Source organism: Eriocheir sinensis, chromosome 12 (genome assembly GCF_024679095.1).
Source record: "Eriocheir sinensis breed Jianghai 21 chromosome 12, ASM2467909v1, whole genome shotgun sequence".
NCBI lineage: Eukaryota > Metazoa > Arthropoda > Malacostraca > Decapoda > Varunidae > Eriocheir > Eriocheir sinensis.
The window spans coordinates 17,980,040-18,003,091 of record NC_066520.1 but is presented as its reverse complement, the minus strand read 5'-3'; the positions used below and the strand labels follow the sequence as shown (position 1 = coordinate 18,003,091).

The window sequence follows — 23,052 nt, the reverse complement described above, 5'->3', positions numbered from 1 at the left end:
CAGTAGGTTACTGAACCCAATTTTTTCCCTTAACTTGTACCCTGAGCTTATTCACAAATTTTGTACTATTATATGTATGCTTGTATTAGTTTGTAATACATGAATTCCCTTCCTGGTATACTTTCAATTCATGTGCTACTGACAAAGGTTTATGCAGTTGCAGTTCATCCAGAGTGAAAATCATGCAAAATGATTTTGAGAGCACAGAAGTACATATGTATCGTATTATTACACCTTCCTGCGCTAAAGGCCTTCCAACGCTCTCCATAGCGCCGCCCAGCTGTGCCCTTCCCGAGCCGCGGCGCCGCCCACTCCTTTCCCGCGTCGTGCTGTTGAGCATCCAGCCTCGGCCGGAGAAGCTGTCGTGGCGCCCTTCCCTCCCTACCTTAGCTCTTTATCTTTGAACGTAGCTGCGACATTTGCCCTCCATTGTTCTTGCACTGATTCGTCAATCAAGTTGAAGGACGATAATGTCTGTCAACGAGAAAAATCAAATGGTTTCCAAAGTAACCACTCTGTCACATGATCGTCGCATCAGCTGCAGGGACGTTGTCAAGGTAAAACGTTGTAAATGTTATGTGTTGTGTCGCTATCCTATTGTATGTTCATGTTTATATACGATCCTCTCTAAATGTTTCACTTGGTGACATCTTAGTGAAAGTTGTAGTGAGCCAATTGTCAAGGCTTTTCGAGTTCTTGAGTACTGATAGATTGTGAGATAAAATTTCAAGTTAGATAAAGTTGCGTAGTACAGTTTCTTCCTCATCGTCATCAAGTATCGTTGCAAGATAGTGACGGCGTCTGGATTGTAAGTTGACTCGTAATGTGCAAGTGTGTGTGGGTGGGTGGGTGGGTGGGGGTGGGGGGGGAGACCGCTGCCGCGTCATCGATCTACACGTTATCAGTGTTTGCCCAACTCATGCCCGTGTGGACGCCGCCAATATAACGCGTGACAGCCCCGTCCGCCCGCCGCCACCACGGCCTGGGAGGGTTGTTGTTGGTCCCTTTTCTTCTTCCTCTTCTTCTTCTTCTTCTTGGTTTTGGGAGGTGGATAGTGACACAGTGATAATGATAATGTAGGATTGTAGGTTATATGTGTGTAGTAGTGGTAGCTCTGGATCACGGCACATCTCCCTTCTCCTTTGTTGTTTTACTTGCAACAATAAACTATCAATCAATCAGTAGAGAAAATTCTTACTTTATTGTCTTATTGTCCAGGGGGAGGTACCGCCCCCTCCCTTGTTGTGCTTTCCTTCCTACCATTGTATCTTTTTAGTTTCATGGTGCTACCTACACATGTATTAATAGTTGTATAATCACACTGTCCCGCCTGGGGGTTGGGATGGCATGTTCCTCCCTTCTCCCTTGTTGTTTACCTGCAACAATAAACTATCAATCAATCAATCATTATTTTTATTACCGCTCTTAAAACGCAGTGACCGAGTAGCCAGCGCGCGAAAAAAAAAATAAATAAACATAGGATCCCGAATTCTAGTCCCGACGATGTAAGGCTAATAATTTTCATCTGTTTAGTAGCTGAGGATTACCTGCATGATCTGCGTCAACCTTACTTTAAATCACAACTTTCTAATTTGAACAGTTGCCTCCATCATTGCTTCCATCATGATTGCACTCCGTTTTTCATTATTTTTACAGGGTAGTGAGGGAGGGCGAGGAGGGCGGAACAAGCCTCGAGTGGTGGTTCGGCTGGAGGAGGAGCTGCGGGCCGCCCTTCGACTCTCCTTCTGTTCCTCGGAGGAATCACGACCTGCCACGGACATGAAGGACCTTGAGGACCACCTTGATGTAAGTGTGCTTGTCATGGGTCTCCTCCTCCTCCTCCTCCTGCTACTACTACTACTACTACTACTACAGCTACCACTACTTAGGTTCCTTCTACTTATGTCACGCAGAAGGGCGGCGCAGTGTTGGATGAGGCTCTGAAACGACTCGGGGAGGTGGCGCGCCCCTGTGGCGCCCTCGCAGCGCTCGTCAGGCACGGCTACAGCCACATCCAGGGCCACCTTGATACAACCCTGAGGCGACTCCGTACTGCCGAGGTGAGGGAAGAGAAAAGATCATTGCTGCGTCTTCTATAGTGCTTATTTTCTGCTTCCTTATCGACTTTATGCCTTGATATGTCACGTGGCTTCCGCACACAGACGATCCTTGGAGAGACGGACGCCAGGGAGAGGAAAGAGGAAGCGATCCGCCGAAGGGACCTGGAGGCTCTTAACGCTGATCTAGCACAACGCCTGGAGGAGAGCGAGACACAACGGCACGCCCTTATAGCGGAGGTGAAGCAGGTGAGAAAGTCGACACATTATAGCCTGACAAATCTACAGTGGCAGCTCTGACGTAGCAGCCCCATATCACTCCTCTACCATTGACCTCCCGTATCGCACGCTCCTATACACCGTTTACTCTTTCTACTCTCTTCTCTTTCACTTGTACAAATAAGCTATATGTTCTTTTAGGAATGATTCGCAGTTTGTTAGTGAGTTCATAAAAGCGGTAATAGATAAAGGGAGGGACGGAACTGAGAGAGATATGAGGCAGCTGGGTCTGGACGAAGTGGATGCTGAGGACTGAAGATACTGGTGACGACTTACGAGAGTGGCCGACCCCAGGCAGAGAAGAAGACGACATATTGTAATGGATTAGATGTTCAATCAGATGTTAGGGAGGATAAAGATTAGGGTGGAGTTTTCTTGGCCTTGTGTTATGAGTAAAGTGAATATTAAGGCTATAAACTTTTCACCCATAGCTGGAGGAGATTCTTGGTGGCAGAGAAGACATAAAGTAACGGATAAAATGTTCCCTCAAATGTTAGGGAGGATAAAGATTAGGGTGGAGTTTTCTTCGCCTTGTATTATGAGTAAAGTGAATATTAAGGCAATAAACTTTTCACCCATAGTTGGAGGACATTCTTGGTGACGAGCGGCGGCGAGGTCATTGCCAAGAGGACGACATGAGGAGGCTGGAGGCGCGGCTGCTGGAGGTAACATGGAGGCTCGTTATCCTCCTCTCAGACTTCCCTTTTTCTTCTGTCCTTCTCTCCTTCCCTTTCGCCCGTCTTTCCCACAGTTATCTAGTCTACAGGATGTCGAGGTGTAACTAGAATCATGGTCTAACTAATGAATATTCGTGTGTATATAGCTTAGTCCCCCCTCTCTCTTTACTCCTTCTCTCCTTCCCTTTCTCCCGTCTTACAGTAATCTAGTCTGTAGGATGTCGAGGTGTAACTAGAATCAGGGTCTAACTAATGAATATTCGTGTGTATATAGCTTAGTCCCCCCTCTCTTCTCCTTCCCTTTCTCCCGTCTTACAGTAATCTAGTCTGTAGGATGTCGAGGTGTAACTAGAATCATGGTCTAACTAATGAATATTCGTGTGTATATAGCTTAGTCCCCCCTCTCTCTTTACTCCTTCTCTCCTTCCCTTTCTCCCGTCTTACAGTAATCTAGTCTGTAGGATGTCGAGGTGTAACTAGAATCAGGGTCTAACTAATGAATATTCGTGTGTATATAGCTTAGTCCCCCTCTCTCTTTTTATCCTCCTTTCCTTCCCTTTCTCTCGTCTTTCCCACATCACTCCACTCTGCTCTTCCCTCTTCTACATCTCTTTCCCTCGTCATTCCCACAGTTATGTATTCTGTAGGGCGTCGTTGAATAATGTTGGAGGCGTGTTATGCTTTTTTGGGATGGTGTTGCAAGGTTGCTGAGTTGTAATGGTGGCGATGTGGAGACTTATTAGGGGTTATATAGGTTTGTGCGTGTGTGCTTGTGTGATGGGGTGCAACGTTGCCAGATTGTCGTACTCTGCCCCTTATGTTTGCCGATTTCCGACCCAAAAACTGCTTTCATCACCCAAATGACTGCCTTCATATATGGTTATCGTTTAAATGGTTAATTATTGATGCTTCTTGACAACAGTTATGGGCCAGAAACCGGTAAATACGCGGCTCTGAGTACGATAATCTGGCAACGGTGATGGGATGCACGGCGCAAGAGTCCGTAGCTATTTAGACGCTTACGGCTCTTACAACAACTATTTCCAAAGGCCACGAAGGAGACTAGTCGGCTTCTCATGTAAGTTTTTAAAAGTTCATGGTGCAGAGGCCTCGTCAAACTATCACTAGGCTCATAAAACCACCCATGGAAGTACCGACAGCAACCTCTACGACAAGGCGCCTTATCAATTATAGGAGTGTGTGAGCCCCAAAATGCTTGAGAATATGGGTGCAGGATTGTTAATGGCAGCGGGGTGACTCTGTGCAGGCAGAGGTGGAGGCGGGTGCGCTGAGGAGGAAGGTAGCGGCGTATTTGGGTGGAGGAGACGCCCTGGACCCTCAGCTGCTTCAGATTGCTCTCCGAAAGTGCAGGTGTGGTGGGGGTTGGCTGACTCGTATTTGTTGTCATTGTTTTGTGATTTTAATCGTGGGGGCATTTCGTGAAGTCTGATGGAGTTATTGTGGCTGTTGTTGTTGTTGTTGTTGTTGTCTTCGTCGTCATCGTCATCGTCATTGTCATTGTTGTTGTTGTCGTTGTTGTTGTTGTTGTTGTTGTTGTTGTTGTTGTTGTTGTTGTTGTTGTTGTTGTTGTTGTTGTTGCCGTCGTCTTTGTCGTTACTGATTTTTGTTATTGTTAGCTTTATTTTTCTGTGTCATCTGGAATTCGCTAATCGAAGACTTTGCCCTTTGTCTATATGTATGACTTGGAAAGGGTCAATGTTATTCCTCTTCTTAATTTTATTCTTATTCTTATCATTATCATTACTATTAAATTGTTAGTTCTTCAGATGTTATATCTATTTAAGCCTCGTGCCGCGGGTGACATTCCTAACCTTTACCCAACCCCGTGAGGGAGGACCTGAGCGTCAAGGACCGGCTGGTGCAGGAGATGGAGCGGCAGTACAGGGAGGTGGTACCGCGCGCTGACTTCGACCGCCTGCAGCGCCGCCTCACCTCTCTCACCAACGCCCACCGCCAACTCTGCCAGGTCCACAGCCTCCTCAGTGAACAGCACGAGACCATCCTCAGTACGGCATCTCGTTTTCTTTCCCCACCGCCAGCGCCATGTTCAGCTTTCTTTTATTGTGTCTGTGCTCTGTAAACCTATTTGATTTTGCCTGTTTGCACATTTAAAGGATTAAGTTAAGTTTGTAATGCCCCATATAGTTTAGACACACTGTTTTATTTTGGTAGTTCTTTTATTAATTGTTTTGTTTGAAAAGGATAATTTTGTCTAACATTTTTTGTCTGTGTGTGTCAAGCTCGTAATGTCTTGTATACTTTGGACACACGATTTCATTTTAGTAAAGTCTTTCTTGCTTTAATTCTTTGGTCTGGAAAGGAGAGTTTTATATCCTTTTGATTAGTTTTCTTGTGTGTCGGCAGGGTCGCAGGAGGAGGTCTTGGCGGAGCGGGATCGACTCAGCGAGGAGAACCAGAGACTGCGACGCTCTGCCACACCACGGCCAGATTGGAACAGGTGAGTGTCAACAGGTGACTGTGATAAAAAAAAAGATATAGTCCTCTACTCTCCCTGTCTTACCTTGCCTTACCTTCTCCCAAATATCCTTTACTTTCTTAACTGAACATTTCATTCAACTGTCATCTCCTTATTTGTCCTCGTCTTGTGTAGTCTCGTCAGAAGCTACCGTGCATTGCTACTTCATATCCGCTCACGTTCCTTTGCTCCTCCTAATCGTCCTTTCTTCCTGTCCGTTTTCCCAGAGTGGCGCGGCATATGTTATACTTCATCTCTTACGCTCCTTTGCTCGTTCTAACCGTTCTTTGTTGCTGTCTATTTCCCCAGAGTGGCGGAGTTCGTGGAGGGCGGCATCAGTCGGTGGCGGGAGCTCTCCATCGGACGAACCAGCGACCAACTTGTGGATGTCCTCGTGTCGGAGCTTACGGGGTCGCAGCTGCCCTCCTCGAATGACTTCCTGGACTGCAAGGTGTGTAGCGTTCCACTTGGCCCCTTTTTTAATGGTGAATTTGCTTGTGTTGCCGACACCCGTTGGCAGTGATCCAATCGTATGAAGTATCTGAAATTGACCTCCATCCGAAATTGACCTCTTCCTCCGAAATTGACCTCACCATCCGAAATTGACCTCTCCATCCGAAATTGACCTCTCCATCCGAAAGTGACCTCTCCATCCAAAATTGACCTCTCCATCCAAAATTGACCTCTCCATCCGAAAGTGACCTCTCCATCCGAAATTGACCTCTCCATCCAAAATTGACCTCTCCATCCAAAATTGACCTCTCCATCCGAAACTGACCTCTACATCCGAAATTAACCTCCATTCGAAATTGACCTCACCATCCGAAATTGACCTCTCCATTCGAAATTGACCACTACATCCGAAACTGACCTCCATTCGAAATTGACCTCCACATCCGAAACTGACCTCTACATCCGAAATTGACCTCCACATCCGAAATTGACCTCTACATCCGAAACTAACCTCTCTTACCCACTCTACTCTCTCTAATGGGATCAGTGCTAGCGGGCTTTTTTTTATAATTTATTTTTGCCCTTGAGCTGCTGCCTTTACCGTAGAATATATCAGTTTCCCCTTGACAATTGTACCTTGCCACCCCCTCCCCGCTCCTCCCCTATATGTTCACGTACCGACCTTAGACGAGCGGCATAGCAAAAGAAACGGTATAAGCTTTGATGGTAGACTACAGAAACACCCGCCTCGAGGTAATGGGCTTCAACATCCACCTCTTCTTCGTACCCTTTCTTTCGGCCACCTCTTTGGATTCTTTTTAGGAGCAGCGAGTAGCGGTTTTTTTTTTATATTATCGTTTCCTTTTTTTGTGCCCTTGAGCTGTCTCCTTTGTTGTAAAAAAAAACAACAACATATAGGGAATGGATATGAAGATGACCATCGTGGCTATGACCATTTCGGCGTTTGCTCCTTTTGCTGGGCGTACTCGTGTTGTAAAATGTTGTCCTAATGAATATATGAGCCAGAAGAGACGAGGAAGGTGTTCATAAGAGAGGTAGGTGATTAGAAGGCGTGTGTATGTGTGTGTGTGTGTGTGTGTGTGTGTGTGTGTTCCCTTCCTCCCCACCGGTATCTGTTGTTGTTTGCGTTAACTGGCTTATATGGGAGCTTAGTCTTATTTTTTATTGTGTTTGTCTTTTTACTCCCCCCCAGCGTTACGTATGCGTCCTCGTTCTATGTAGTGCGTCAGTGTGTTTTACGAGGTGACGCGCAGGTGTTTGTTTGTGTGTTGGTTGGTTGGTGGTGGTGTACTTTTCTTCCTTGTCTTGTGCTTCTTGTTTTCTTGTTTTTCTTCGTGTTCTCGTTCTTCTTCTTCTTCTTGTTCTTGCTCCTCATGTTTTTCATATTGTTTTCGTTCTTTTTCTCCATTTTCTTGTTCTAGTTTTCTTTTTCCTGTTTTTCTCTCGTTCCTCTAGTTTCTGTTTTTGTTCATTCTGTTCCTCTAGTAACGTTCCTATTTTCGTTCTTGTTCTTTTTCTCGTTCTTTTTGTTCCTATTCTTCTTGTTCCTCTTGCTCTTGTTTTAATGTTTGTTCTTGTTCTAGTTCGTATTATGATGACAAAATACTTACATTCTTATCTTTTTATTTTTATTTTTTTTACAGCAAAGGCGACAGCACAAGGGCTTGTAAAAAAACAATAATGAAAAAAAAAGCCCGCGACTTATTGCCCCTAAAAAGATTAGAGAGGAACGGCTGAAAGATAAGTCAATTTCGGGAGGAGAGGTGTCCTGATACCCTCCTCTTGAAAGAGTTCAAGTCGTAGGCAGGAGGAAATACAGATGAAGGAAGATTGTTCATGAGTTTACCAGCGTAAGGGATGAAAGAGTGAAGATGCTGGTTAACTCTTGCATAAGGGGTTTGGACAGTATAGGGATGAGCTTGAGTAGAAAGTCGTGTGTGGCGATGCCGCGGGAGGGGGGGAGGCATGCAGTTAGCAAGTTCAGAAGAGCAGTCAGGGTGAAAATTTCGATAGAAGATAGAAAGAGAGGCAACATGTCGGCGGAATTTAAGAGGTCTCAGTAAGAGGAGGAGAGCTCCACTCTGTCCAGAAGAGCTGTGTGAGTGGAGCCCCCCACACATGAGATGCATACTCCACACGAGGGCGGACAAGGCCCCTGTATATTCTGAAGAGTCAAGGTCGTGGGCACGAGAGCAGGTGATGTTGCGCACGTAGGCGCAACATCCAGCTTTGGATTGAAATTTAGGATAGAGATAGTAGGAGGGAATAGAGATTGCTGTCAGTAGCCTCAGAAACCTGTGTTTCAGTGAGGAAGAGAAGGTGAGGTTTAGAGGAGGAGAGATGGTGTTCCACAGAATGAAAATTTGAACGAAGACAGCGAATGTTGCAGAAATTGATAAGAAAGAGGTTCGAGGAGTTATCAAGACACCTCTCAAGTCGGCAGCCAGAAGGGGAGTCCTCCCTGGGGGAATTTGTGGTCCCCCCCCAAGCGGGGATTCCGAGGCACTAGTATTGTACGCCATTTTGAATTTTGAATTTTGGAAAAAGGCGTGTAGCCTATGTTGTGTGAATGTAGTGTGGTGTGGATAGAGAGAGGATCTGTCTTTAGAGAGCATGCTGAACTACTCTCTGGTGTTGATGAGACAATAGGGAAACGGTTCAGCACCCTTCTCACTTCCCATCTATACCTCACCGGGAGTGGCTTGCGCCCGTTTCGGTAGGGGTCTTCCTACCTATCCTCCCTCCTTCTTTCCGTACCATCCTCCCTATACCTACCTATTTACCTATCTACCAACCTACCTATCTTTCTACTTACCTACTTACACAGGGCACAGAGGAGGGCGTGCCAGCCTATCTCCAGTACGAGGGCAGCGTGAGAAACCGTCGACTTGGCAAGAGGGACCTCACACTCCTCATTGAAGACATTTGGCGGGAGAAGAGGCGACAAGGCAACGCTGTACCCATGGATCAATTCGTCGACGCCTACTTCAGGGAGAGGTGCTGTGTCCCTCTGTCTTTGGTGTTGGAGTTATGTACTGATTTTTTTTTTGTGTGTGTGTGTATGTGTTAATGTTGGATTTGTTTAGGTTTTATGTATATCGCATGCCTATTTCGTGCCCTTTTGTTTGTTTCTGTTTCTCTATCTGTCCCTCCTTCTTTGGTTGTAATTATGCAAAAAAAATTTTGTATGTGTATATTTAATTTGTTTAGCTTTGATGTACGAGTATACTGTAATGAAGCGTTCCGCGGCTCTTTGCTACGCTTTCTTTATCTATCTGTCTACTTACCTATTCATCTGTCTACCTGTCCATCTCATTCAGCACGTGTATCCACAGGTATCACTTGGAGGAGGTGCGCGCCGAGTGGTGTTATTCCCTCGCCGACGCTTGCCAAAGACTCGCCCACGATGAACAGGTGACGTAGCGCTGCTGTTGAAAAGGAGCTGCTATGAGGCCATTTGTATGTGTGTTTTGTAGTTTATATTCATATTTTTATAATGTAAGAGCTTTCTGTGTATGTAAGAGCTGATTTGGTTCCTTTTGCATATGTTTTCTAGTTTCTCTTTATTTTTCTATCATCGTAACGCTGCTGTTGAACGGCTCTGATATGAGACCTTTTGTATTTTGCTTTTTGTAGTTTCTCTTCATTCTTCTATTATAAGGTAAGAGCTTTCTGTGTATGTAAGAGATGATATGGTTCCTTTTGCATATGTGTTTTCTAGTTTTTCTTCATCTTTCAATTGTCTATCGTTACCTTTATCTCAAAATTCAACCTCAAGTCCTGGATGCACTTTTTCTTATCATTTACCTGTGACCTACGCCTTCAAATTTTCACACAAGCAAGACTAACTACTTGCTTTACTATTTCTCCTACTTGATCCGCTGCTCCTCTGCCGTCATATATGTGTTCTAGTGACCTCCCTGATGTCGAGTGGTTCTGGTATGACTCTCCTTCCTTCCCCGTGTCTCCCGTAGGTGGGTCTGTTCTGGGGCATCCTCTGCGGCCAGGTGCAGGAGGAGGTGTACCATTACCAGGTGGACAGCGTGCTCACTCTGCAGGCCGCTCTCCGTGCTGCCGACCCCCATGACAAAGTAAGGTTTGCGATTGTGTTGTGTTCCGATTTATTTGTCTTTTCTTCTCTCGTGTTTTAGGTATGAATGGATTAACTAGATTCCCATTCTCCCTATCTACTATTTATCAGTCATTTTTCTTTTCTGTTTTCTTTTCGTTTCTTTATTCTTTATTTTTTTCTATCTTTTCTCTTTTTTCTTATCTTTCCTTTCCTTTCCTTTTCTTTTCCTTTCTTTTTTCTTTTCTTGCTTCCCTCTTCTCTTCTTTTTATTTTCTTGTACTCTCCTTTCTTTTCTTATCCTTTCTTTTCTTTTAGTTTCCTTTCTTCTTTTCTTTTCCTTTCTTTCTGATTTCCTTCTAAGTGTTCTGATAATTCAAGTACTAATGAGGTTAAATAATTATTATTTTTTTTTTATATTTATTTATTTACCTTCCTACTACCTTTCTCCCTGCACACACACACACACACACACACACACACACACACACACATACCTGTCCCCTCCACACATACGTCACCAATACCCTGTAACGAAGCATGAAGGAGTTACATGATGGGGACAATCTCATCCTCACTACTCTGGCTTTCGGGGTGTGACTCTGAGGAGGCGAAGAAGCCATCCAAGACCAAAAGATCAGCTATACTGTGTGCTTTTCCATGTCACGCTGCACCTTCGCCTCCTCCTCCTCCTCTTCTCATTCCTCTCCCATTCACACTCTTTATCCATTTTAGTGGTGTTTTTTTTCTCTTCATTCCCCTTTATTGCATATATTCAATGTTCCTCCCTCTGTTCCTCCTCCTCCCCCCATCCATCTTCTTCCTCCTCCTTCTCTTTCTCGGCCCCCCCGTATGAATGATAGATTAGAGAATGAGAGGAAAATGGGTTGAATGAACCTTTTTTTTAACTGGAAATAGTGTTTGTTGCATAGTATTTCCATGTGAAGCTGGCCGGTGGGGTGGTGGCGGCTGTGGGGTCAGCCCCTCCCCGCACCCTGCCACACACTCTCAACATCTCTCGCTTCCTCACATATATCAGCTATATACTACTTCTAAATGAATTTAATTAAATAATTGGATAATCCAATAAGGTCATAGTGTGTTAAGATTGTTTCGTTTTTAGGATAATAATTTTTATTTGTATAAATACCACGACACTTGACAACGTTGAATTCCAACGTTGTCAAGTATCATGGTATTTATACAGAATCTTTGTTATTATCCTAAAAAACGAAACAATCTTAACACTATATGACCTCATTGGATTATCCAGTTATTTAGTTAAATTCATATTAAAGGCAGCAGATAGCTGACATATGAGAGGAAGCGAGAGGTGTTGAGAGTGCGTGGCAGGGTGCGGGACGGGTCTGACCCCACAGCCCCCACCACCCCACCGGCCAGTTTCACCTAGCAATACTATAGTTAGTTTTCATTTTACTTCATTCTCTGGGGTAGCATTTTTTTCTTGACTGCTTGTAACTGCTTGACTGATTGTAATTTTCTTGACTGATAACTTTCTTGACTGACTGTACCTTTCTTGGCTAACTGATTGTACATTTCTTGTGTGAGTGTAACTTTGAGTGACTGTACCTTGCTTAAATTACTAACTTTTTTGACTCTCTTTCTTGACTGACTAACTTTCTTGACTGAATAACTTCCTTATAACTAACTGTACCTTTCTCGACTGACTATATCATCTGTACACTCCTGAAGAAAACGTTACATGTAGAAGTCAAATTTAAGCATCGGTAAAATCTACAAGTCTTTAACATACTAGGTCGGCACGTTTCTTTTATTAGTCTTGCCGAACAGTAGCCCCGCAGCTGCGAACCCAAAGTAAACACGCGCTTTATAAAGACGTCTGAAGCGGATGATAGAAATGAGCTGATCCAAAAGAGGGTTTGTGTTATCTTCCTGAGCCATTTAAAAGTTGTTGCTCTTAGACTTCTTATACGCACTGCGGATTTTCAAGGGTTTCGTCTCTCTCTCTCTCTCTCTCTCTCTCTCTCTCTCTCTCTCTCTCTCTCTCTCTCTCTCTCTCTCTCTCTCTGGGTCATTCTTCCTTGTGCTTGTCTCCCTTTACTTTCCCATTTTCTTTGGCTACTTCCCTTGATATTCAACTATTTCTTCGTCCTAATTCGTGTGTTTCACTGACATGCTCTTGTTTTCTTTGCAGTTTATATTTTCGCGTTCGTGTTTTTCTTTTAACTTTCTGTTCTGTTGATTTACGTAATATTCATTCATGCTCTTCCTACAATGCAGTTTTTTCCCTTTTTTTTTTACAACAAAGGAGACGGCTTAAGGGCAACAAAAAGAGTGTAGAAAAAAAGCCCGCTACTTACCGCTCCCACGACAGATAAAAGTAAGAGTGGCCGAAAGAGAGGTCAATTTCTTTGCTTTTCATTCCATTCATTCATTCGTTCTTTATTTCTTTTATACTTTCCCCCTTCCTTATATTTTTCCTCGAGAACTGTCTCTCCTCTCTTTAAAACATATTATTTCCTTTTCTCACTCTCTCACTTTCTTTTTATCCTATTCTCTTCCTACAAATAGTTTTTTTCTTTTCATTCTATTCTTTCTTTCCTTCATATACTCTCCCTTTTTTTTCCATGATTGCTTTCCCTTCTCTCTTTAAAAACACTACTTACTTTTCTGTATCCTCTCATTCTCTTCTCCCCCGAAACTGTCCCTCCTTTCTTTAAAACATTCTATTCTATTCTATTTATTTTTCTGTCGCTTCCTCGCAGGGGCTGGTGTCTCGCACGGCGCTGGAGGAAACCCTGCGCGCCGTGTTCCCGCTGAAGACAGAGGAGAGGCTGAAGGTGCTGCTCGAGATCGCTGGTCGAGCCGCCTCCGCCAAGGACGCGAGCCTCATCAAGTACAACACGCTCTTCCAGCAGGTGAGTGTGTGTGTGTGTGTGTGTGTGTGGGGGGGGGGTCTTATCTATGTGTGTGTCTTCCCGTGATTAAGACTCTCACTATCTCAGAATCTATCGCATTTCTATACTTTTTTTATTCCCACTGTTTCGTAGCTAGGTTAAGTATTCCGTGTGGCAATTACTCGGTTTGAAACACTTAATCTCTTACATTTTTATCAATTCTATTCTTGCTTAGTTTCTTGATTGAGTCCTCTTGATGGTAGCTTTTTCTTATCCATGCTGCTGTTACTTCTGTCTCTATCCCAGTCACACACGCACTTGTACTACACGTAAAACAAAATCATATCATAACTTTGTACCCGCAGAACATAATCGCATCTTTTCTATCAGCTTTCAGTGTTGGCAGGCTCAAAATCTCTTTTTGTGAGCATTGTGTGTAGAATATAAAGTTGGGTTAAGCTTTATTTACTTCTCAATCACACACTTGTACAGTTTCAGTGATGGCAGGCTCAAATTCTCTCTCCGTGAGCCTTGTGTGTGGAATATAAAGTTACGTTAATCATACATTCCTGAGCTTGCTAAAGACCTTTGATGTATCTTACCCTGACGAGGCGCAGGGAGAGGGTGGACTGCGCACTCCCTTGGCGACAGAGTTAGTGCAGCAGGCGCGGGACGAACAGGACGCCTACATACAGGAGCTGCTGGAGGAGGTGGGCTACGGCGCCTTGGATGTTACCGTGAAGGAGATGAGCCGCGCCTTCACCATCGTGGACCCGAGGATAGGTGGGTCGTCAGGAGGAAGGGGAGAGAGGGAAGGGAAGGAGTAAAAGGGTCGCTAGAGGGGAACGAGAAGGGTGCGTAGAAGGATGATGGGAAAAAAGAAAGGATCGGGAATAGGTTAGGTTAGGTTAGGTTAGGTTAGTGAATGAGTGAATGAGATGAGTGAAAATATAAGTGAAAATACTCCCTACTGACTAAGCTCACTGACTCCCTACTTACTCTAAGTTTACTGACTCCCTACAGAGCAAAGCGAGCTGGATGCGTACCTTCAATGGGTGTTCAACGTGCCCAAGGAGAGCCTGAAGACGTGCTCGCCCGTGCCGCTGCCCCTTCTTGCTGCCAGGCTACAGACGGGGCACATCGTGAGGGTCGGCGAGCGCTGAGGGAGGCGGCGACGGAGACGGCGACGAGAAGTAAATCAAGGCGTCGCTAAGACAGATAAAGAGAGGGACAGAGGAAAAAAAGCTATGTAGTGGATTATTTTTTGTTTCGTCTTTTGTTTTCAGTTATTTCGCTCGACTTTCCTGACCATCATAATTATAATATCTCGTAACTTCCCTCGTGTTCCATATCTTCTACTGTCCTTCAAGAGTAGTAATAGCTAAATGATGTGTCAGTTTTGATAGTATATATAGTAGGTGATTTTACGATATCTTGGCGGATAAAATGGCGTAGCAATATCTTTAACTGCCAAGAAAAATCAGGAACTTTTTGTCGGAAGTCCAGTTTTTCCGAGTAGTAACAGTTAATGTTTAGGTGTTTCTAGAGTTAATATTCATCTTTGCTTTTCGATTTATTTTTTTTGTGTGTGTGTGAAAAAGGGAGTATTTATTTATATTTCATTTCATTTCTACACTTTTATTTTGTTTATTTATTTATTCTATCTTATATCTTTGTCTATTCCTTATTTTCATATTTCTAATCATTCTTTATTTCTTGATTCATTTTTTGTTTATTTTTTGATTCTTATTTCATGTTAAAAGCTGTGTCAGTTCTTATAGCATATAGGTAATTTTCCGATAGCTTGACGGATAAAATGCCCTAGTAACATATTTAGAGAAAATCTGCCACAATTATCAAGAAAAAAATCAGGAACTCTTTGTCGGAGGTCGAGCTCGCCGTACACTTGGTCTTAAAAATCTATCCGGAGCTTCACGGCTCTCAACAACTGAGCATCGCCTAGTGTAGAGTCCAGAAGGTCACGATCCCAGTTTGTTGCCGCCGCTAAATCCTCTTCGGGCTATTGCGACCAGCGTTTTTTTAATTTTTTTTTAACAAACTCACGCTTGTCTTTCCTGCTGCGCGGAAGCCAAAGTAGTAAAAAAGACTCGTGTTCAGGGGCAGACAAAAAGAAGATTTGCAGTGATTGAAACTCGCAGCACTAGACATGGCTTGACTGAAGATCCTTGTAAGTCTATGAAGCTTTTATTGTTGTTTTTAAGAGACGAAAGTATATACACGGGTTTTCACAGCAACTGACTCTCCATTTTTTTTATTCTTTGTATGTCTATGAAGCTTTTATTGTTGTTTTTAAGAGACGAAAGTATATACACGGGTTTTCACAGCAACTGACTCTCCATTTTTTTTTATTCTTTGTATGTCTATGAAGCTTTTATTGTTGTTTGTAAGAGACGAAATTATGTACACAGGTTTTCATGGCAACCGACTCCATTTTTTTTCATGTTTGCCGCAGATGTGTCGATTTTTTTGTTCTGCTTTAGCGGTTAGTCTCCTTCTTTTACCCACCCAAAGATAACTACCATAATGCTCCCTATAAAACTACATAATACGTTCAAAGATATAAACAAGGCATCAGCTGGAATATAATCTCAGGTGTCCTTCGAGTTAACTCCAAGAAGACTGACTGTTCCTGGTGCGTCGAGAGTTGTGATGGTGGTGGTGGGGAGCAAGGGTGGGGAGAGGTAGAGCAGGATTATGGTTACTCAAGCGTCTTAGCTCCCTTCTTAAGATCCCATACACAGGCCCCTCTTTGCCCTGTCGTGGTTGTACAGTGGCAGCGTGAGTGAGAGATAAAAATACCAATGAAGTCTCCTCTTTTTTCCATCTTCCCCTTGTGTTAAAAATAGATGCTTAGGCCTCTCCTCTCTCCCCATTTGCCCCTGTCTGACTATTATTAGTGAGTGGAAGAGACGGAAATAGTAGTGAAGTCTTCCCTCCGTCCTTCGCCCTCCCTTCCCTTCTCTCATCTCCTACTTGTCCCCGCCAGATTATACTGTATCATTACCAGCCGTGAAACGAGCCTGATACTGTTTTGACATTGGTGTGTGTGTGTGTGTGTGTGTGTGTGTGTGTGTGTGTGTGTGTGTGTGTGTGTGTGTGTGTGTGTGTGTGTGTGTGTAAGTCTCGGATAAAAAAGTACAAAATAAAACATTCCTAGGATATTTTGCATCATCAGGATGGATAATTTTGTGTTCTTTAAATTGTCTGTGCGTGTTAGTGTTTGCCTATCTGTCTGTCCGTCTGTTTGTGAGTTTGCCGTTCCGCGTAAGGCGAAATAAACATCGGTGTAGTCATCCAAATTCATTAAGCAACCGTTCGCGTTAAGGAAGGACGACGCAGGGGAGAGAGAGTGAGCGAGAGGAGCAGCGTCGGAGATGGCGAAGAGAGAACAGAGAACAGAGAAATTGGATCCCTAGTTGGAAATGAGGAAAAAAAAGTAAAACAGCATCTCACACGTACACCCTAGAAAATAAAAAAAAGGAGGAAAATAGAAAAGAGAAGGAAAATAAAATAAAATGAGTAGGAAAAAGTAAAACGCAGCATCACACACATAGACCAGAGAAGTTAAAAAAAAGCTGGAATACTAAAGAAAAAAAAAGTAACTATTTGTATAGAGGCTGGGATCACAAAGCAGTCCATGAAAATCCCAGGAACTTCTACGAGAGAGCTTTTAAAACAGACGAACTGATGTGCCGAGATGCTTAACTATAACAGGGAGCACAAAACACCATGAAAAACAGACGAACTGATGTGCCGATATGTTGAAAAGTACGGGCTAAAGACAGCGTGAGATTTCGTATACAGGCTCACCACAGTTAACGTCAAGCAGAGAGGTTATGTAATGGATGAGCCAGAACATGGGTCGGGGAGGGTCACGCGGCCACCACCTTCCTTCATGTGTCTCTGTAGAACCTGTGACACCCCTCTCGCTCCGTCTCTCCCTCCTTTGTCTTCCTAGTGATAAGCGGCTCAGTGGAGGGGAGAGGAGGCGCCCATAGACTGGAAGGGGAAGGAAAAGATCAGTACAGACTCTATGCTAGGTTTATTTGTGACGCTGACCTCTTTATTTAGCCCGAAGTTTCAAATCGTATATTAATTCTAAGACGTAGAGGAGAATGGAATAAATGTAGGCTGGATATAATAAGTGTTTAGGACAGCATTTCGAAAGGGAAGTATTAAGAGACCTTGGGGTTTGAATTTAACTTTACTTTTTGGTCACATTCTGTTCTCTTGATGACACACGTCGAACTGATAACAGATGGACAACTAGTGACAACCCAGGAATTGTAGATGTCGGGGGAGGAAGAACCAGATGGAGAGATGAAATTGTAGATGTCGGGGGAGGAAGAACCAGATGGAGAGATGAAATTAGTGCATTCGCTGGAGCAGGATCGAGTGTTTTAACATCAGAGAGAGGTGGAGAGCGTTGAGAGAGGCCTTTGTGCTGTAGTGGGCTAGTAATGGTTGAGTAGGAGGATAAATATGATGATACAGGAATTAGTAGTGATGTTAGTAAATTTGCAGATGATACCAAGATCGGTAGAGTAATTGAGTCGGATCAGGACGCTAGTATTCTCCAGGGTGAACTCAACAGATTGTATGACTGGGCGGATAAATGGCAGATGGAGTTCAATGTAGGGAAGTGCAGTATTCTGAGTGTAGGTAGGAACAACCCCTCACATAACTATTGCTTAAATGATACTCTCATAAGCAGGTCTGGGTGCGAGAGGGATTTAGGGGTCTTAGTGAGCTCTGATCTCCGTCCAAGGGCACAATGCATTCAAGCTAGAAATCGAGCTAATAGGGTACTGGGATTTATTTCAAGAAGCGTAAGCAACAGAAGCCCCGAAGTCTTCCTCAAACTATATTTAGCATTAGTTAGACCTCATCCTGACTATGCGGTTCAGTTCTGGTCAACTTACTATAGAATGGATATCAAAATGTTAGAATCGGTGCAGAGGAGGATGACTAAGATGATTCAGGGGTTGAGAAACTTGCCATACGAGGAAAGACTCAAACAGTTAAACTTGCATTCTCTAGAAAGGCGAAGGGTGCGTGGAGACATGATCGAGGTTTATAAATGGATGAAGGGCTTTAATAAGGGAGACATTCATAAGGACTTGTTGGTAAGAGGACCGGGTAGGACACGAAGTAATGGGTTTAAACTGGATAAATTCAGATTCAACAGGGACACAGGCAAAAATTAGTTTACAAACAGGGTGGTGGATGAGTGGAATAGGCTTAGCAGTCACGTGGTGAGTGCTAATACAATTGTCACATTCAAAAATAGACTAGATAAATTCATGGACAGCGATATTAGGTGGGGTTAGATACACGGGAGCTTAGGGTCAAAGGAGCTGCCTCGTACAGGCCTACCGGCCTCTTGCAGACCCCTGCGTTCTTATGTTATTATTATAAAGAACCTGTATCGAACAACTACGCAGCTTCTTTTTTTGGCTTTTTTTTTTACAGTAAAGAAAACAGCTCAAAGGCAAAAATAGATAAGTCCGCAAAGCACTGCTCCAATAAAGAAAGTAGATATGAGTGGTCGAAAGAGAGGTCAATTTCGCGTGTCCTTCTTCCCTAAAGCGAGAATATCACACGGGAGAAATTTTGAGCTTGTACTGTATAGATTTTTTTCATCTACCATTCGTCTAGTTCGTTTCGTTTCGTTCGTTTATCTTGTAAGGAAAACATGGATAAAGTCTTCCTCCTCCTCCTCCTCTGGTTTCCTTGTTTACTTTGAGGGTTACTTAGCGAGAGGATAAAGCCTTTGAGAAGTTTGGCAAAGAGGAGACCGCGCCCGCTAGGTTCTTTGTGTTCAGGGCGGCAAACTCATGCGTGTGTGTGTGTTTGGGTTTAGGTTTATGTGTGTGTACAAATTTGGAAGTCAGTCAAAGATACACCGATAAGGCGGGACTTGAGTGAAGACTGCAAAATTGTGTAAAACCATATTTGTACCTCAGAGTGATTCCGATAACCTGCGCCTTGAACGAAGACTCCAAAATGTTGTAAAACCGATTAGAACCTTTCTGAAACATGGTCCTCTTAGTCCTTTGCTTCCTGAATTTATGAAGACTTTCCCTTTTGTTTTGGCTCGTAGAAGAATATAACTTTTGTCTGCCAGCGTTCATACTCACGAAGGCAACACATTTATCTTTATTAACTGTGTTCTTGGTCAAATAAACCCTTAGGAAGACGAAGATACAGCCACTATCTTAGCCTGTTTTAACACTAGTTTATACCAAGTGTGTGATTGCGTTTTGTCTGATGAGGTACAATATCAACCAATTTGCTAATTTCTTCACTTGGTCCCGCCATTATAAACACGTCAAACAAAGAGCAATTTAGAGACGGGTTAAAAGTGAAGGCAACGAAACCATACATGCAGGAGTCAATGCGTCAATGCAGGTCACTGGGCGAGGTCTGGTCTGGTTGGGTAATGAAGCGTTTCTGACTTCGCCGTGACGTGCCTCAAGAAAGAAATCCAAGGTGAGGCGGCACAAGACTGAGAGGCATGCACACTCCCAGAGCCTTCCACTTTTTTCCTATTTATTTTTTTGTCCAGACTGAGGTTGAGGTTCATGATCACTTTAGCATCTCGAGCTTGAGAAATGACACCCGCCTCAGCTAAACAGGGAAACCAAATAAGCTCAGCCTTGGAGTGAGCTTCTTAGGATTTTCGACGGGAAGACGTAGCTGTTAGCGCTAACGAGATGAGGAGAGTTACGTAAAGTTGTGGCGAGGATTATAAATGATGAGCGGTAAGGAGAGAGCCCAGTGTCGACCAGTCCCTCACACAGGCTGCTTCCCCCTCCCTAAGCAAGATCTCTTCGAGAACATTCGACGACTGCAACGAAGAGTGTCAGCCTAAGAAAAGTTCGAGAACCACCCAGGTAACGCTGCTGGCTCTTCTTGACCTTACCTTTCTGTTTTTGATGATCATGGTCCTTGTATTGCCTGAAATAGTTTTGAGATCTCTTTTTTGTTGCATGGGATATCGTCAGTAACATAACTCTTCATTGCATGAGTATTTCCATGAGCATCACTTGTATCAAATTCAGTGGGAGCTTCGTAAACCTCTTCTCTGCCTTGCCTTTCTTTTTGTTGTTTTCATCTTCAATGTGTTGCATGAAATAAGTCTATAAGCTTTCTTTTTGTGTTGCACGGATATCCTAAGTAACATAACTCTTCATTGCATTGACTATTTCCAAGAGTATCACTTCTATCATATTTATTGGGAGCTTCATAAACCTAACATTGATTTGGGGTTCTTTTCAGATACAAAAGATGGCCGCTGCAATGGTGCTTAACGCTACGGGCCCTCAGGCTATGGCGTACGGCTCAAGCGGAGGATATAATTTCGGTTATCCCGAGGGCGTATCTCTCACTGATTTCGTTCCCGAACATATTAAGCACATGGTTCATCCTCACTGGGAAAAGTTCCCTCCCGTCAACCCCATGTGGCACTACCTTATGGGGGTTGTCTACCTCTTCCTCGGCGCCATCTCCCTGTTCGGTGAGTCCTTGAGGTTTTCTGCTGGACAGTGTATATGTGTATGTCCATATGCATGATGGTGTCCACTCTGTCAACCACTCACCCTCTCACGGCCTTTTCCTCCCCTTCTCTAACCAGGCAACGGTATGGTGTTGTTGCTATTCATGAAGAATAAGAATCTGAAGAGTCCAGCCAATTTCCTCGTCGCCAACCTTGCCTTCAGCGACATGTGCATGATGATCTCACAGTTCCCATTCTTCGCCTACAACTGCTTCAGCGGCGGTGTCTGGATGTTCAGTCCATTCTTCTGTGAATTATACGCCTGCCTGGGTAAGTCTTCAGACATTGTTGGTCTTGAAACACGTTCCTGCAATGTATAAAGATAAATATTCAGTTACTATCTTTATATCACTCAATTGTTTCCAGGTTCCATCACCGGTCTGTGCTCCATCTGGTCTCTCGTGTTCATCTCGTACGATCGCTACAATGTGATCGTGAACGGCGTGGGCGGAAGCCCCTTGACCACCGGCAAGGCGTTCATGTTCATTCTCTTCTCCTGGACCTACGCAGTCGGCTGGTCCATCCCTCCCTTCTTTGGCTGGGGAAAGTACATCCCTGAGGGTAAGCAGAACGAATGTATTTGCTGTAAAATGCCAAAATCACAGGAAGACATTGTAGCGTAAGGTCAAGTTTCTTTGTTTTAGTCAAGTGGAAGTGCGAATGTTTGGTTGAGGACTCTTGCATAGGTCTCCCTTCTGTTGGAATGGCATGTATCGCCTGGGAGATCCTGACGAAGTTTTTTTTTGCAGGCATCCTGGACTCTTGCTCCTTTGATTACCTCACCCGGGACTGGAACCTTCGGTCCTTTGGCATCTGCATCTTCTTCTTCGACTATTGCATCCCTCTTTTCATCATTGTGTTCGCCTACATGTTCATCGTGAAGGCCATCGTTGCTCACGAGAAGGCCATGAGGGATCAGGCCAAGAAGATGAACGTCTCCAACCTCAGGTCCAACGCTGAGGCCAACGCCCAGTCCGCCGAGGTTCGCATCGCCAAGGTGGCCATGACGAACGTGGCTCTCTGGCTCATCTGCTGGACGCCTTACGCCTCCGTTGTTGTGCAGGTATGAGTAATTTGTTTTTACATCGGTTTTCAACAGATAAACGCTTAGTGCTGAGGATGAGTGATTAACCTAAGCAGACAAGGGAACAGACGCTCGGAATATTATTTTTTTTATCTTGCCTGTTCATTTGTTTTTACATCTGTAGTAGAGTCACCCTCGGTAAAGAACAGCTCAACACCGTCGCTTAGTGCTGAAGACGAGTGACTAACCTGAGTGCACGGACAAAGAGTTCAAGTTATCCAGAGTACTATTTTATTCCCTTGCCTGTCCATTTGTGACAAGGGATATAGATGAGTTCCACAACTAGGTACAGAAGACACACAAGTATTTAAACGGATGAACACCTGATGAATATGATCTGCCCATATCCATTGCTTAATCGTCATTAGGATATCTTCAACTTTTGTCTTTCCCTAACCAGTGAGGACGATTTGGTTGTCCAGCAATCACTGAAGGTCACTAACACTGTTCCCTTTCTTCGTCTCCGGCAGGGTTTGTTCTTCGACAAGGATAACATCACGCCCATCATCTCCATGCTCCCCGCCCTGCTGGCCAAGTCCGCCTCCGTCTACAACCCAATCATCTACGCCATCAACCATCCCAAATTCCGCCTGGTAAGGAAACACTCTTCCGTTAGCCTCTTCTTCCTGACCCTCTGAGTTAGTTATTACTTTGATAGAAAACCTCAAATCTTTGTTACATCGCTTTATGTCACGCTTTGTGGGGGCGGTGGTGGAGGAGGCAGAGAATAACACTTGGTTAGGTCTGACTGAGCAATAAGGAATAAACACATCTCCAGCAGCTGCAATACTCAACAGTGCACTTATTAACTCGCTCTACCCCCTTCCTCCAGGCCCTCAAGAAGCAGATGCCCGGTTTCTGCATCCATGAGGAGGAGGATAAGTCGTCCGGCGCTGACACCAAGTCCACGGAGACCCAGAAAGCGTAGAAAAATGTACATAAATATTTATAATTACCTACCTGAAGCAGCTTTACGACTCCGACTGGTCCCATTTTTCCGCCCCCCGACGAACGACCCATTTTCGACTAAGGATATATGAGTAATGAAAAATCTATAAACAATAAGGACAAGACTTACGTGGAATGGCTTGTGTCACGTCTACGATTCCGAACGACCCGCGATCGCGCACACCGTAACCCTTCGTAGATAGTCTCCCAGCAAGTGAAAACAAATAAAAAAAAGAAATACATGTGCGCCAACTATCTTTTGTTACTTCTTCCTGTGGTAGTTCCTCCGGTGACTGACTTCCCTCTCTAAACTGGACTTGGGCGGGTCACATCATGCGTACAACCGCTAACAGATGAAGAACCAGAGAAACAGAGTGCACCCTTGAAATTGGAAAAGCAAGGACAGACAGAGCATTTACTGGAGCAGAATAGAGTACAATTACATCAAACAGAGAGGTGGAGGACATTAGGAAAAGCAGTAGACTAGTAATGGTCGAAGAGGATAACAC

At 44.1% G+C, this 23,052-nt stretch overlaps 2 protein-coding genes across 3 annotated transcripts; both read left to right on the top strand.

Annotated features, from left to right (window-relative positions):
- The first annotated feature begins 875 nt into the window (after positions 1-875).
- LOC126997523 (translin-associated factor X-interacting protein 1-like) lies at positions 876-19,853 on the top strand. Of its 2 annotated transcripts, none has more exons than XM_050858662.1 (12): positions 876-1,806; positions 1,914-3,001; positions 4,281-4,384; positions 4,865-5,040; positions 5,399-5,492; positions 5,820-5,961; positions 8,812-8,981; positions 9,320-9,398; positions 9,959-10,075; positions 12,801-12,953; positions 13,550-13,715; positions 13,956-19,853. In XM_050858662.1, exons 2-12 carry the CDS (start codon positions 2,972-2,974, stop codon positions 14,093-14,095), a joined length of 1,371 nt encoding a protein of 456 aa, XP_050714619.1. In that variant the 5' UTR covers positions 876-1,806; positions 1,914-2,971; the 3' UTR covers positions 14,096-19,853. The 2 variants fall into 2 exon arrangements, with proteins under 2 accessions (XP_050714619.1, XP_050714620.1); XM_050858663.1 differs by having other exon boundaries at positions 876-2,060; positions 2,163-3,001.
- On the top strand, positions 19,699-22,798 carry LOC126997524 (compound eye opsin BCRH2-like). Its single transcript, XM_050858664.1, has 7 exons — positions 19,699-19,849; positions 20,235-20,472; positions 20,590-20,781; positions 20,878-21,072; positions 21,261-21,574; positions 22,066-22,188; positions 22,428-22,798. The coding sequence occupies exons 2-7, from the start codon at positions 20,244-20,246 to the stop codon at positions 22,521-22,523; spliced, it is 1,149 nt and encodes a 382-aa protein (XP_050714621.1). The 5' UTR covers positions 19,699-19,849; positions 20,235-20,243; the 3' UTR covers positions 22,524-22,798.
- Positions 22,799-23,052: the final 254 nt, after the last annotated feature.